General features: G+C 45.8%; 1 protein-coding gene across 4 annotated transcripts in view; it reads right to left on the bottom strand.

Annotated features, from left to right (window-relative positions):
* Nucleotides 1-15,615, bottom strand: part of LOC142786809 (disintegrin and metalloproteinase domain-containing protein 10 homolog) — a 209,325-nt gene extending 193,710 nt beyond the window's left edge. For all 4 annotated transcript variants that reach the window (XM_075884462.1, XM_075884464.1, XM_075884461.1 and 1 more), the window contains exons 1-2: nucleotides 14,748-15,615; nucleotides 6,207-6,338 (exon numbers count right to left, since the gene is read on the bottom strand). In XM_075884462.1, the coding sequence (XP_075740577.1) occupies nucleotides 6,207-6,338; nucleotides 14,748-15,005 (390 nt within the window). In that variant the 5' untranslated portion in view covers nucleotides 15,006-15,615. The remainder of the gene's footprint in view (nucleotides 1-6,206; nucleotides 6,339-14,747) is intronic.
* Between the last annotated feature and the right edge of the window lie 385 nt (nucleotides 15,616-16,000).

Genomic DNA, 16,000 nt, shown 5'->3' with positions numbered 1-16,000 from the left:
CGCATAATTTGAAAAATTGCTGTGAAGCTGCTGAAAAATCCAATTATTATACATGGCACTATTGTATTTTAGCTTGCACGACTGTTTGTTTCCATAATGCTCGAATAGTGACATGTTTCATTACATACTGACCAGATGGAAAATCGATAGTAACTTCGAATAACACCTCTGTGCAGGCCTTTTCAGCAGTGCGCAAGATACCGTCGAAGAGTCGACGTGGAAGCCAATACTGTGCTTGGCCATCACGTTCCTGCTTGTAGGTATAACCATCATCGTCATGCTGTTAACGGGAGAAAAGTCCTTGAAGACGCTTCGTCACTGCAAGCGCCTGATGTGCACGGACCCGTACGAAGCTCTGGAAAGCCTTCTGAACTACACCGTAAAACCTTGCGACGACATGTACGCCCACGTGTGCAGCCGGTGGACCGGCAACACCGAGCACGTGGGCTTCCTCCAGGAGTCCTTCGACCTTTACCTCACCAAGATGCACGCCATATTCGAGACCTCGGACGTCAATGTCATTGGCGAAGGGCTCAGTGACGGCTTTCGGATTGGCGGCGTCTTATTCACTCAGTGTCTTACTGCCATAAAAGGAAAGAAAGTGATTCAGAAGGAAGACATGGATTACATAACACAGACTATCCACCTAACCCGAATAATTGACAGCAAGACGACGCAGGATGCCTTAAGGGAGGGCACGGAAATCTCGTTCACGTACGGCCTAAACGGCTTGCTGACGCTGCGTCCTCAGCGCCTGGACAACGACGCGGTGATGTACGCATTCCCGGGAAGCACAGTGAAGACGTACTTACCAGCGAGCGCGGACGTCAAGCAGTGCGTCAGCCATCTACTCGCCTCCATGACCATTGTGACGGACGTACAGACGCTCACGACTACGGTATTGTCCCTGGATCGTGCCGTCGCAGCTCATTTTCGTCGCGCGAGATCCTTGCACAAGAAAATACCCACCAACCGACTTCGGGAAGAGTCCCCCACCCTGGAGGCATTAGTCGCGAATCCCATGGAACGTCTGATCAAGATGTGCAGCTTGAGCAAAGGGTATCTGCTCGTCCGCGACTACGAAAACCTAATGACATTCCTTCATCTTCTCACTCAGTCTTCTGGCTTGGACATCTCCTGGTACCTCGTGGTCCAAATACTGGTGGACCTGCTACTTTTCGACTACGTGGCGAGATACAAGCTGAGCGACAAGTGGCAGGCATTGCGCACCTGCTCCTTAACCGTGAACAAGGCCGTGTCCAACGTCTGGTCATCACTGAGCAGGCAGCTGATGTGGAACAAGACGAACCACGACCCTATCTCCAACCTCTTAGACAGCATCAGGATGGAGCTGGCCGCCAACAGCAGCTACGTTCACGAGTACCTCAGCGGCAAAGCCTTTTTAGCCTTGCAGAAAGTCGTCAGGAATATTTCGTTTGTCTCTAATAGCGAGCTGCTGAAACTGCAACGCCAGCTAGCCCTGGGCACCGCTTTGTTGATGCCCTCCAATCATAGCTTCGTGCGCTCCTACGTAGACGTTAAACAACAAACGCGCACCGCATCGCTGACGTGGCCACCTGGCGTCGTCTGGGACATCGCCGCACTTCTGGAGATGGAAATGACTCCGCTGTACAGGGAGGAAACGAACTCCGTGTTCCTGTCTACTGCCCTCGAAATGCCTCATGTCTTCTACGCTGAAGATATGGATTACCTGCTCAACTACGGCGTTCTAGGAGCTGCGCTGGTGAGAGAGCTGGTTCTAGCCGTCGCTCCGGGATCGCAGCTGGACACGGCTGACCTGCTTTGGTCATCAGAGGCGGCCAGGCAACTCCTCGAGCGATTAGCGTGCTACGCGGATCCCAGCGTACACCATCACGAGCCTAACACGACCGACATTAGGATGGAACTCTTTCCTTGGCTGGCGAGTGTCAAGGTTGCGTACGGTGCCCTAAAGAGAAACTTCGGGATTGCGCGGCTCGGCGATTTAACGTGGAAAATGATTCAGAGGCAGTTCTTCCTTCGCTTTTGCCTGGCGGCTTGCCATTCGCCGAGTGCTGCGGTGCTAAGTGCTCGCCACAAGTGCATTTGGCCTCTCTCCGGGAATGCCGCATTTATGCAAGCATTCGACTGCCCAGACTCGTCACCAATGTCACGTCACCCATGTCAAGCAACCATGCCGTCACCATGGTGACCAATCGTCATCTCTTACGCTTCCTTTGTTTTGTTTGCATTCAATATTTTTTTCATATTGTTCTTCTACCTGATAGGCTTGAACGACCAACTAGCAATTCTATTTTCCGAACTTAATACACCTGAGTTTTTAATCTCGGACATTAATTTGCGCCTAGAGGCGCTTAAATGTATTTTAATACCAGCCTAAATGTTTGCATACATGTGATCTCCCTTGCGGCAGAAGACGCAAAGCAAGAAGCATGCAGCATGTAATTGCGCTGTGTCGTGTAAAACTTAGAGCGGTCTATATATAGTATGTGTATTTCCTAACCAACATGTTTATAGTAATCACCGGAAAAGCACGAGTACGCCGTACGTTGATATTCAACGAGCGAACGTACCACCTTTGTAGCAGCGTTGTTGGGGAAATGCTGTGGTTGCACGTGCTTCTTGACTCTCGTTGCGGTAGGGCTTGCAGACAGAGTAAAAATATATGTTTGTGAGGAGACGTCTATGTGTATACATGACCTCAAGATACGATGGATTTCTTAAACACATTGGAGACAGCAGTATGTGCTTATCAATGTGCTGCGAGCACATTTCGTAGCCTGCTTTTTTCTGAATCCGTTTGGCCGTAGGACCTAAGAAGAATGACGATTACTGAGTATGTACCGTCAAATTGACTAACTCCTAAACAAGAAGCTGTGGCTAGTAATATTAACTTGAGGACCCCTTGTCCCATACTCGGTACTAATCAAACTAGATTAATTATCTTTGCTGTTTATTTACTATTGTGACCTTGAAAGGAAAATTGCGAAGCTATTGCAATTCAAACCTCAAAGGAGAAAACAAACGAGGCCGTGGAAAAAGCCTAGAAGTACAGAAGTGCACTTGTTTTCCTCTGAGCATGGCATAAATGAAATGCAGCGGTTCGCCTGAGTAGCGAGTGCAACTCTTTACAGCGAAAGCTGCTATGAAATCACAACTCGGGTCACGCGCAGCGCCGTAGTTGTCCGCTGCCTCCAGCAGGCGCCGCCACCGGTGTCCGTAACCTAATACCAATGACCCAGTGGGGCTCGAATCCGGGTCCACTGTGTACCAGCCCAGTATTCTATCACTGAGCCACGCCGCTGCTTGGGACTTGTTGGCAAGCTTTCCTTATGCGGGCTTGATGTCGGGAAAGTTGTTAATACGACTTAAAAAGCGTTTTAAAATGGCCAGAGAACAAGCAGTCATCGCACAATGCGAATAGCGTAACGAGTGGCTCTTTCAATGTTCCAACCCATTACAAAAGCTTGTTATTTGTTCTGCTATTAGTTAGCTGTGGCGCATACACACTTCAGCCATATTTCCTCATCGTCGTCATCCACCGCAGAAACAATGGCACGAAATTGCTCGCAATAGTTTAGTGGATACCACGCTTCTCAGAAGAATGATGAAAATAGCATAGCGAATGCTGGCCTACTACCCTCGAATTTCTATAATTACTGCCGTAGTGTGCATCAAGCAAGTCTGCTTGCAGCGGTTACCCAATGAGTGTTTAGAAAAGGCTCCAAAAGGCCACTTTTCTAGCTTTCGCTGTGGCTGTTCTGCGCCTTCCGCGCAGGCATGGCGTTTTTTTTTATTATCATTTTTGGTAATCGAACATTACTAGATGCTATACATGATTGGTATACTGATTTGCTGAGCCCGTTATCAGTAATAATCGGCAGAAAGTTGCTGAGCCCCCCCTCCCTTTTTTTAGTGTGTGTTTGTCATAACATAACACCAACGAACAATGAAGCTGGGTAAAATGGAGGGCACATTACATTTCACTGTAGTACTATATTAGCATTTTACAGATGCAAGTGGACTTTTTCATTATTGAAGCGGATGAAAAATCAACTTTACTATTTAGGCAATATTCGGCAGATATACACCTTCGGAATCAATGCTCTGCGAAGCATGCGGATGGATGATGAGTCTGTTTTATTTTTCTTTTATTGGGCGAGACGTCATGAAGATAGAGTAAAAAGATATATTTGTGGGGAGACGTCTATCTGAATACATGACCCCCCTTTTTATGTATTACTCCACGTACATGCATATATGCTAAACAGCCACATAGCTTTTGAATGCGAATATTTTCTTAGCGAACTTAGCGAGCGAACTTGGCGAGCGTTACTTCCGGCTACGCAACTGGTTTCAAACTATCGTACAGTGTGTACTGCAAGTGCAATTGCAAAGGGGCTGCTACACCTCCATTAGTATAATTATGGTATTTTTATTCTAGTTTTTGTTATGGCATGAAGTCGCGTTGTTTTGCTGTTTTCTTGAGATAGCAATTATAAGGACACTCTCAGCTTGATTCGGCCGCCGGCATCACCGTCATTCACTGTATATGTATACGTATCTGTATATATGAAAATGCAAGAAAGAAGAAACAGTCAGCTTTCCCGCAAAGGCGAAGCAATGAGTGGTGACTTTTAAGTGATACCCAACAGTGCAGTGTTTACGTATGCTCACATGTGAGCTTCCAGATCGTGTTGTGAGCAGTTTAATCAATAACTCTTCAATCGTATGCATCTTTATTACAACATTCGCAATCCGAAACCCACACGTAGACCTTCAGAAAAGACAGCGCGTGGTAGTAATGTTTGCTAATATTCTGTCGCCAGCGATTGTCGGCCGGCATCACCACTCCGCCGGGTACGATTCCGTGGTTCTGAGTACCGACCTGGCCTGTCCGAGTGTCACATCCGTCGCGGACTCTGCAAGATGCAGGCAAGCACGCGAGAGGACGCGATGTTGAGGTGGCACACTGAGTGTTGCACACGTTTCTCGTGCATTGCTGTCAGTAGGTGTTTTTTCTTTAGTTTTTATGAACAAGTGCGTGCATTGTGAGGAAGAAAAAGATCGATTTATAATGTGCAGACGCGTCACTGCTAATGTTTCTACTGCTTTCAACATAAGTTTTTTCCCTGAAAGTTCAAATACCTCACCTGATCTTTATAGATTACATTGGAACGAAACTTGTCATATAACATAGTTTTGGCTTAATCTCCATAAAGTTTGAAGACAGCATCCCCGAGTGTTCATCAGGTTCTAAATGAGGAGTTGGGCATGATGACGCAAAAGGATAGCCACACTAAAACATGACGAAAAGATTCGGATTGTTTGAGTGATTACACGTCTATATGCACAGGTATGAGTACAGGCATTAAGGGTAACTAACTGGATTCCCAGAGAAGGCAAGCGGGTTAGGGGGAGACAGAAAGTGAGGTGGGCAGATGAGATTAAGAAATTTGCGGGTGCAAATTGGCAGCAGCAAGCACAGGACCGGGTTAACTGGTGGAACATGAAAGAGGCCTTTGTCCTGCAGTGGACGGAGTCGGGCAGATGATGATGATGATAATGCTGCTGCTGATGATGATGATGATGATGAGCACAGGCAGGGCTGTGAAACAAGGGTCGGATGTCCCTCCCCCCTCCTGAGGGGGGTGCTATGTTTGCTCCTTTCTACTCATTCGGGCTTGTACCGACATTGTTCATAGTGGAAGGTTATGATGACGCAGGTTATTGGCAACAATGGCAGCCAAGAACCGTCCCCGCTGCATAACAAAAGCTGCGTACTTCCCAACTTTAACCCAGTAAAGTAAAAAAAAACAGGCCTCTGTGACAAGAACGTTGCCACTTGTTTTTTTTATTATGGTTATTATTCCGAATCTACTGCGAAGCTTTCTTTCTTCACGACTCTATCAGCGGGGATGTGTGTGTGTGTGCGCGCGCGCTTATGAAGCGCCTCATGCTCCATGTCTACTATTCCACCTCCCTGTATATAGTAAGTTTCCTCCATATTTCGACTTGCCCGAGGGTAACATATATTCGGCGCTTCACGTAACTTGACCCAAGCTTTAAAACCAAAGAGGCGTAACAGTAATAAACGAAACAAATAAGCGTCACATATGCACCTTTAATGGTGTTCGGGCATTTAGAGAGCACATAAAGTGGGGAGTGGTTATCCTGTGAGGACAATATATAAAATGTAGGCTTACGAAGACATTCAGACGATTGGCCTGTGGTCTCAGTGGGTGGCTGCTCGGCGTGTGCACGGCGAAGCAGTGGAAGAACAGCGCCATGAGGGCCACGAATAGGAGCAGGTACACTACAGACATGAACGGGTGCGACTGCGAGACAAAACGAAGCAGGAGATGGTATCGTCTCACAGTCCTGCAACCACCTGCAACGTACACTGTACAGCACCTTGGTATTCAATGAGGCGAGAGTGTACAGACGCATTCCATGCTTGTAAACAGTGGTAGATGCCGTCGACATACTGAGGCGCTTGTAGTGACGTCGCGGAGCGCAGACTCCGCCCATCCTGAAGCTCGACACCGCCCTAACGATCATGTGACAGCTGGCACAGCAGCTAGAAAGCTGCCTCTGAGCAAAACCAGTCGGGTATCCTCTACCTGAACACGCGGGACGTGCGACAGGCTCCCCTCATGCAGTTGTAGGGTGCGTTAAAAACACCAGATAGTCTAAATTTCCAAAGCATGAAGCCCGCCACTACGACGTCTCTCATAATCGTATCGTGGTTGTGGGTCATCAAACCAGTGATATTAATATTAACGTTTTGTGCCTCACGACTCTCCGACGAGAATATAAAGACCTCCTAAAGATTTCGCATGTCTCCTTAGAGGGAGTCATATGTAAAAGGAAGTCATATTTTACAAAAAAAAGAGTCATATGATTTTTTTGTTTTAGACTGTGCGTGAGTAGTTTTGACATAAATTCAAGGCACCCTCGGATCAGTGCCACGCATCTGTGAATAACCTGCACACCTGCAACACAAAACAGCCAGCCGCTGCAGGTGAAATACCGGAAGTCGCAACCTACACAGATCAGCTTTGTTGTCCGGAGCCAACACAGTCCGTTGCGGGTTGCTTTCATTGACATTACTAGTGGTCATATGCCACCGAAACTATTAGATTTGATGAGATGAATATTCAAAACGTATGCCACGAAACATTGTTTTAAGAATGAGCCAAGAGTTCCAGCCTCTGATGAACATAGAGGTTTCGCAAATATCTCACCATCGCGATTGACCCGATAGCCTAGCAGAAGTAGCAAGTCGGCAGAATCCATTTGTAGAAAAACAACGTTTAGACATCAATTTCTATTTTATTATGCAACTGCACGTCATCTTCTCCGCCGCGGTGGTCTAGTGGCTAAGGTACTCGGCTGCTGACCCGCAGGTCGCGGGATCAAAGCCCGGCTGAGGCAGGTCATTTCCGATGAAGGCGGAACTGTTGTAGGCCAATATACTCAGATATTGGTGCACATTAAACAACCACAGGTGGTCGGAATTTCTGGAGCCCTCCACAACGGCGTCTCTCATAATTATATATGGTGGTTTTTGGACATTAAACGCCACAAATCAATCAACTGTGCGTAAACTCCTGTGATGTAGAAGAACGCCGGCGATTGGTCCGCCAAGGTTCGATCTGTACGAGCTTTACGGGATAACACTTTGTCGCGAATAATTGAGAAATGATAAACTATGAGCAGTCTGCATGCTGTATGAACACGCCGATGGAAGTGTGCCTTGTTTCGCAGCGCTAGAACAAGAAACCAAACGCTATAAATTCGCAAACGTCGCTCATGAAAGGAATACGTATAGTTTACAGCCAGTGACGAAGAACCATCGAACACCAACTGGAGAGATTGACAAGAACTCGTTGGCTCGTGGATTAGCACGCGCTTTATCGTTTGCCCAAGCTCGTTATCAAAGCGGCATAGGCTGTCTGCTTACGGCGCATGCCCGATTCGTTACATCACTGGCCACGATGTCGTCAAAAACGAGTGCCCCAGATGAATTTTCACCGCTTACTGCAAGAGTGCCCGACTTTAAGGAGAGCTAAAGCTATAGGCTGGGTGGTGTCCGTGGCTGTCATTTTGTATTGAGCTTAACTAGTATTCATTCATCATGTTTTGCGCAAGTGTATCCACAATTACGTGCATGGCAGCCTCGTCGTCTATGAATTCAGCCATGCCAACACGTGTTCGACGAATACGACGCTTCATAAGGCACGTGGCCGGTGAGTCTAGATCGGCATACCGCCACCACCTTTTTCTTCTCTGGTTCTTCTGAGGCACGCAATTATCGGCGTTTTCTCGCTCATCGAAACTCCCATATTGCCCGCTCGAACGCCACCGGAAAACTTCATCGAATTCTCGTTTTTAATAACAGTAAATCACCACAAAAACGCGCTTTGGGATTGGTTGCAATACGAATAATAATATAGGAAGTTTTACGTCCCAAAACCACGATACAATTATGAGACACGCCGTAGTGGAGGGCTTCGGAAATTCTGACCAGCTGTTTTTTTTTTTTTTTCATGTGTGCCCCACCACGGTGGCTTTGTGAGGGCCCTTACACGCGCTAGCCGCACACCCGCTCCGCTTGTGGCGGGACCCCTGCCGCCCGCAAACGGAGAGCGAAATGGCGGCCCGGCGCCAAAATGCAACACAAGCGCTAGCAGCATGAGCTTTGCGTGAGCGGCTCTGATGCGCACTCTGGTTGGACGACGCGACGACTGTTTAGGCTGGCAACCAATTGGCGGAGCTTCAGTTTTCGAGGTCGGCAACCATCACCAAAAGCAGACGACGCTAACAAGTTCTTGAATGCGTTGGTTCAAGCCGCCACGTTTGTCATGAAATTGAGGCTGTTGTATTTTCACGGCGCGTTTTTCGGCCGCAAGTGTTTCGTCGCCGTTGTCATCTGTGTTCGAGGCAAATTACGCTTTCCCTTTTTGTTGTTGTCGTCGTCGTTACCGCACACAGTCCGTATCACTCGAGTTGCATTTGGCGCGACGGCGATCTTTTACAGCTAGCAGGAATTCGGGCGCCAACACGCACAAACGTTTTGTATTATGATGAAGAAAAGGCCTACAGTGGCAGCGGCATTGCACGCTGCGATACCGCGATGCTATCTACAAATAGCCGAAAGAACGACTGGTCAGTAATGTTTATGATTGGGCGCTGGTGTATATCGTGTTGCGTGGCTTGCTGACGCTCTCTTTACTTTGCGCTATACAAGTTCGTGTTTGCTATATAACATGTCACAATGAGCTCGGCAAGTATTGAAGTAATTGAAGTTTCAGTCTAGAAGAAAATGTTTAGCATCTGTGATATATTCATTAAAGCTGGAATTAAATGTATGTGCATATCAAGTAGTCATGCATCATTTGAGAGGCGCTATAGTTTGTTTTTAAAAGAATCCAAATATGAAGCGTAATGTGTGTTTACATTTTATGCAAGACACCTTGTTGTTGTCGAAAACACATGTGTACATTTTTTGTTGGTGTACGTAAAAAATGACACCACAAACATTGCTGTTATTATACTCATCTGAAGGTTTCACACTTTATTTGCTACAACCCATTCACTTCTACATTCCTGTTGCTCACCTCATCATCTTTTCCCATCGGCAATATGGATAAGTTTGATTACATATTCTGACACAGCCTCAATGCTACACGGACTAACATGATGTCATAACCAGGTTTTTATTTCAAAATATTAGCTTTCTCCACCCACTTGAATGCTCTGTGGATGATGTGTGACAAATTTTCGGTGATTCAGCTCCCTTTTCTCCCACTTGAGTAATTGTTAGCAGGAAATATTCTGTTTGGCTATGTTCACAGTAGTCCAGTGAAAGGCATGTTTGAATAAAATGAATTTTTCTTTTTGGACGTCAATGAAACCACGAATCTCGTTCACTGACGCATATTTGTGCTTACTCTAAGGTAAACCTTCTTTCTCATCACTCAATATCTCAGTCTCTTCTGGGGAGCCTGAATTCCATCCATTTTCATATTCTGCTAGCTGGCGCAGAGTGCCAAATGCAGTAAAACATGGGCAGCATCTAAGGCATTCCCTCTATGATCAGTTGAGCTGTGCACAACGTCTGCTTCTGAGACACATTTGCAGCTAGCAGTCATTTTGGGGCATAATTGTATCAGTAAATTCAAATCATTTGTCACTTCTGCAATTCATGAATTTTAAGGTTCTTGCTAAGAAACCTTGCTGAAAATGTAGATGTCCTGTAATGTGTAAGGCTTCAGAAGAGACAAAATCTGTTCTCTCCTTAGGGGGCAGAGAGGACCCTTCTGTTCCCTTTAACTCTGGCAACATAAACAAGAACAGCCACGCTGTGCAAGACAATTCTATTGGTACAAGGCATGGCCTTGGCTTTAACTAGCTGTCCTTGGGACAACATGTGATACATTTTGTGATGTCTAATTTTTTGGCTGACAAGTTAACTAGTATAGACTATTTTGCAAAATCTGCCACATTACCCCGAATTCTGAGTAGTGTGAAAGTGCTTGAGCTTCAGCACTTTATTTTTTTGTACGCATGCATCCTTCTATTCTAAATGTGCATGTAAAGTGTGCTTTCACATTATGCTTACACATGGTCATGGCAACGATTGACAGCACTGAAGTGAACACCAGAATGTAAGTGGGGCCCGGTTCGTGGATGTGATTGAGCGTCGTTTTGCACTCTGTATACTGCGGGGTAAAATATTCAAAAAAGGGAGGAGGGTGTGAGCCCGGTGTGCCAAACCCTGGCTTTGCCACTGGGCTGCATCAACGTTGTATGCCTTGCCCTACTAAGCATAAGATGTGTATGCATAGCCTCTTTCCACTGACTACAGGGTGAACATGATGTGACATGTGGAGTTGAGATGGGGCATTGGCATGCTAATGTTTTTCTTGTATCATCCTAAAATCAAATATCAGCCATGCTGTACTAGCCCATCGAGCCGTTTCTTTCTGTCACCTGTGGTAATAATGTAAATGTAGTTGGTAGATCACTAATTGTTTTCTGCTGATAACATGAGTCTCTTTCATATTGCTCCTGTAATACTGAAGCATCATCAGCAAATTGCAAGCCCTTCTTGAGTCAGTCTGATGACACATTTTGTCTGTCTGTGACAGTCTGTTGCCATAGAGCAGAACAGAAATGGCTCAACATACTCCTGAACACCCCAAGAAGATGATTACTTACAGCGTTATTACTTTTGTAATATGTGAAATATGTAGCTGTTGTTTCACTAGAAAATTTTGCTTCAGAAAACCACGTTATTGAAAAAAAGTCTGTTTTTATTTGCAGTAAATTTATATCTTGCTCATGGTCTTCCCTTGTCTTGTACCAGACTATCACAGCATCCTTATACAATTTCAATATTGATTTTAATTATTGTTTTTTAATGTCACCACTGTGAGAACAAATAGCAGTAGATAAAAATCCACTTGTGGTATTTCTTCTTCTCACAGCGGTGATGCTTAGTACCAAATTTCATTCATGCATTTATTCAGTATAAAGCTATACAAGTGCAGAGGAGGCACCATAACCTACAAAACAAGGCCCTGGTGGCTTACCATCTGCCACTACATTTCATTTAAAAATGTATGATTCCATGATCCCATGCGCAATGCATGGCTTACACCACGTAAATAATTCGTTCTCTCTTCTCCTTAGTGTGGGATGGTTTGAGGCCCTCCTGTAGTAGAGTACGCAGTACTTCAAGTCGTTTACTGTTTTGTCTGACCACAATGGCTTTATGCTCTCCCATAGTAGAGTGCCATGTACTCTAAATCGTGAAACACTTTTAAATGCGAAGCATTCTTAGCGATCTTCGGTGACTTTGAGCGTATCTATCTATCTATCTATCTATCTATCTATCTATCTATCTATCTATCTATCTATCTATCTATCTATCTATCTATCTATCTATCTATCTATCTATCTATCTATTTATCTATCTATCTATCTATCTATCTATCTGTCTGTCTGTCTCTATCTATCTATCTATCTATCTATCTGTCTGTCTGTCTGTCTGTCTGTCTGTCTGTCTGTCTGTCTGTCTGTCTGTCTGTCTGTCTGTCTTCTGTCCGCCTACGACTTATAGCTCTCCTGGCCGTTTCAAAAACGGTATCGATACCAAACTTGGTATGTCATATAATGACGGTGTGACAACCATGTGTGATTAGTCATAACTTGAAATTAATGACATCTATATCATGATTCTCGTGATTTGCATTTCATGGTCTTGCTGCTCTTCCGGTGGTTTCGTTCACATGACATACTGTAAAACTTGTATAGTATGACATGACTGCATGGCGAACACAAGTACAGACCCTAACGTGTAAATCAGGATATGCATGTCATGAAATCCATGAGTCATGACTACACGCCACGCTCATGGTGCGCGTGCGGTCGTTTCGCTAGCTTCACATATACTGAATTAGGTATTACGTGACGTGAATGCATGGCGAACGTATATGACTGGTGCAAACATGATAATCATGAGATGCGTGTCATTTTAGAACATGGCAACATACCACGCTCATGAAGCGCTCGTGGCCATGTCGCTAGCCTCACAAATACCAAATTTGGTACTACGTGACGTGAATGAACGATGAACGTAAATTACATGTCCACGTATTATAATCACGATATGCGTGTCATGTGGAACATGACTACATGCTATGATCACGGCACACTCGCGGCCATTTCGCTAGCTCTACATATAACAAATTTGGTGTCCCGTGAAGGGAATAGACGACGAAGGCAAAAAAACACGTCTAAACATGATAGTCATGATAGGGAAGTCATTAATGGCTTAATTTACGTCCGCCTCGTAACGTTCCGCCGATTTAAAAGTGGCATATCAACCTTCCTCATTCGTGCTTCACATATCATCGATTCCCACTGTACGTGGGATCTGCCAATTTTTTTTAACAGGCAGACTGGGACGGCTTTCGGCTCTCCCATAGTAGAGTACCTATAATGTTCTGAATCGTCAAACACCGCTTCTGTACAGACTTCAACGCAATTCAACCGACGGTGCTCCTATATCACACAACTCATACGAAGCCGGCACGCGAATCGCTCAGGAAGGCACTGACAGCTTTCACTTGACCAACGCGCACAGAGATTCTTAAACTGCCAACGCAACGTAGCAGGAGATGACGCGGCAAGATTGCTTTTGTGTGTAACCTGCTACAATGCGATAAAGAGTGTGGCCGAAATGATATTGGGGTCTGTGCCAGAGGTAAGACAGAAGCTGCGTGCAATGTACAGACGTTATTGCCATGGCATCATGAACCCGGATTTCGCGTTTGCTGGCGCCACAACACCGTGGTTTCAAGTTCCGTTCTGGTCATCTGACAGACGCTACAGCGAGCGTTTAATGCGCGAATTTTACCACGCCTTCCAGGTAACCTTAAAGGAATCTTGTGAGATTCAACGTGGTTCCGTTTCGAACCGTTCTGTTGTTATCATGGCGTGCCGTGAATCACGTGGCATAGCCGTTCCCTATCAGCAAACAGTCAATTCTAGAAGCGCATAAGGAAGGTTTCGCTTCATGCATTTTTCTTCGTATTAGCATAATACTCTTAAATACGGCATATTTAAGCACAATAGTCGTTCCGGCTGTATATGATTGTGCTCGTCGAGATTATTAAAGCTTAGTTTTCAGGGAAGGAGTATAAAAGGGGTTCTCTCCAGAGTGTGTTGGTTGGGACCCCAAATCCAGGGCCCCACTAGCTGGAGCCATTCACCTAACTTCACTCGGAAGCGCTAATTGCGCCTCTGTGGCCGAGCTGGCGAGTTGTGCCTCCAACTGGTCCGAACTTCCTACAATAGTGTTCAAGCTAAAAAAGTGGAGTTCAAATTCTTCGTGTGGTATAAAGTTGGCAAACCGCCGCCCCACTGACAAGAAGTTGCAGTGCTTGATTGTACCGTGCACCCGAAAGCTCAGCGTATCATATAAGCATGAAACTAAGTGCCTGGCCGTATAATTAGTCTCAATATCCCGAACACGCGCAGAGTGCCTTAAGCATTCGCATATGGTGACTCGACGACAAGCGCCGTCTTCCTTTTCTTATCAGTGGAATGTATTGATTCTCTCTTGCCCCCCTTCGACAACGTTCTGCCCTCAAGACTCCAGGAACGGAGGCATTATTAGCTTTTTGCATCTCAGCTGGTTTGGCATCGCCTCCATGATTAGCACACCTTTGTTCAAGTGATTGATATGTGGTGTTTAACGTCCCAAAACCACCGTATGATTATGAGAGACGCCGTAGAACAGGGCTCCGGAAATTTCAACCGCCTGGGGTTCTTTAACGTGCCTTTGTTCAAGAGAATAGATGATAATGAGGTGACGTATTTTGGCGATCTGTGACTTATTGCGCTGTCACATAATGGCTTCATTACGGGATCACGTTATTTGCACCACTAGAGTTTGCGCGGGCACCAAGGGTCACCGGCGGGGAGTTCCCACATTCGAAGAGACACCAACGGTTTCTGCCCTAAAAGTTTAACTACGTATTCATTCTTCGTGCTTCGTGTACCTATACTTCATGTGCCAAACACGCTCAATCGCAAATTTTAAATGTTCACTGATCGCCGGCATACAGAGGTTTCATCATTAATGATCCGCGCGATTTCGCGCTGTTATAGAATAGCCCGAGGCATGTGAACACTGAGTATACATCACTTGACAAGCATAAAAGCTGGCTCACCTTAATATATTCTTCGACAGACTTATAGGTTTTAGGCGCAAACAGCGCATCTTCAAGTTTCGTCAGCGATCCGAGCTCGTCCGAGTAGCGACACTTCTGGAAGATGTCACAGTAACCATGCCCATCACAAACGGAGCCCGGTGGCATCTTGGCCCCGCAAAGTGACTTCATGGCGGGATAGTGACAAGCGTCGTTACACTTTCCTACAGACAGCGCAGAGAGACATTGCATCAGCATTGTGTACAACGAAACCTGCATGCACAGTTCTGTTACAACGCATGAAAGTAAACGTCGGGTAGAGTCTTACTAAAGGCGTTAAAACCGAATCGTTCGTTCACCCTCGCCCAATTAATCTGAATTACTTTTTAAATGCCAAGCATTTCTCAGCGAACGTCGGTTACTTTGAGCGTATCTTTCTATCTACCTAGCCGCCTACGGCTTTTAGCTCTTCTGGCCGTTTCTATGACGGTATGGACATTAAAATTGGTATGGCATAACATGACTGTATGACGAGCATAAAGACAAGTTTTAACATGAAAATCATGACATGTATGTCATAAATGTCATTATTTACATTGCATGGTCTTGCTGCTCTTGTGGCGGTTTCGTTCACATGACATATTGCAAGACTGATATTGCGCACAAGACTGTGGACGCTGATTTTTCATAATGTCCGATATTGTAAACAGTCTCTGTGGCACCCGTTACATTCTGGTGGACGGTGCTGGGTATGATTGGAAGCCCCCTTGGCGCAAGAGAGCGAAGCCCCGATCCTCAACGATTGGAACCTGGCGAATTGACTCCGGTACACCAGCGTTCAATCCGCCGCCTCCGAGGAGAGCCGCCTGAATTCGCACCCCTCCCCAGTGCTCCAGCAACACAAGCAGCGTCCACAGACAACGGAACGATAGCTTGCCAGGTGACATCATCGGAACTTATTCTGTCCCCACCGTGCTTACCTGAGTCCTTCCACGGTGACACGTTCGAGAATACCCACCCCCTCTGTAATGCCCTACGGGCGCTGAGGGTATTCTAATAAATAAATAAATAAATAAATAAATGTGGAGGATTGGTTAGAACACTTCGAGCGGGTTGCGAAAACCAACGGCTGGGATGAAGCAAGGAAACTGCGTCGCGTGTACTTCGCATTGGAGGATGCAGCGAGGACGTGGTATGAAAACCACGAAGCGTTCATACCGACATGGGAAGAATTCCGACGACAAATAGTAGCTACATATGCCAGCACCGATCGT

Source organism: Rhipicephalus microplus, unplaced genomic scaffold (genome assembly GCF_043290135.1).
Source record: "Rhipicephalus microplus isolate Deutch F79 unplaced genomic scaffold, USDA_Rmic scaffold_32, whole genome shotgun sequence".
NCBI classification, from domain to species: domain Eukaryota; kingdom Metazoa; phylum Arthropoda; class Arachnida; order Ixodida; family Ixodidae; genus Rhipicephalus; species Rhipicephalus microplus.
This window is presented reverse-complemented; position numbering and strand designations above follow the sequence as displayed.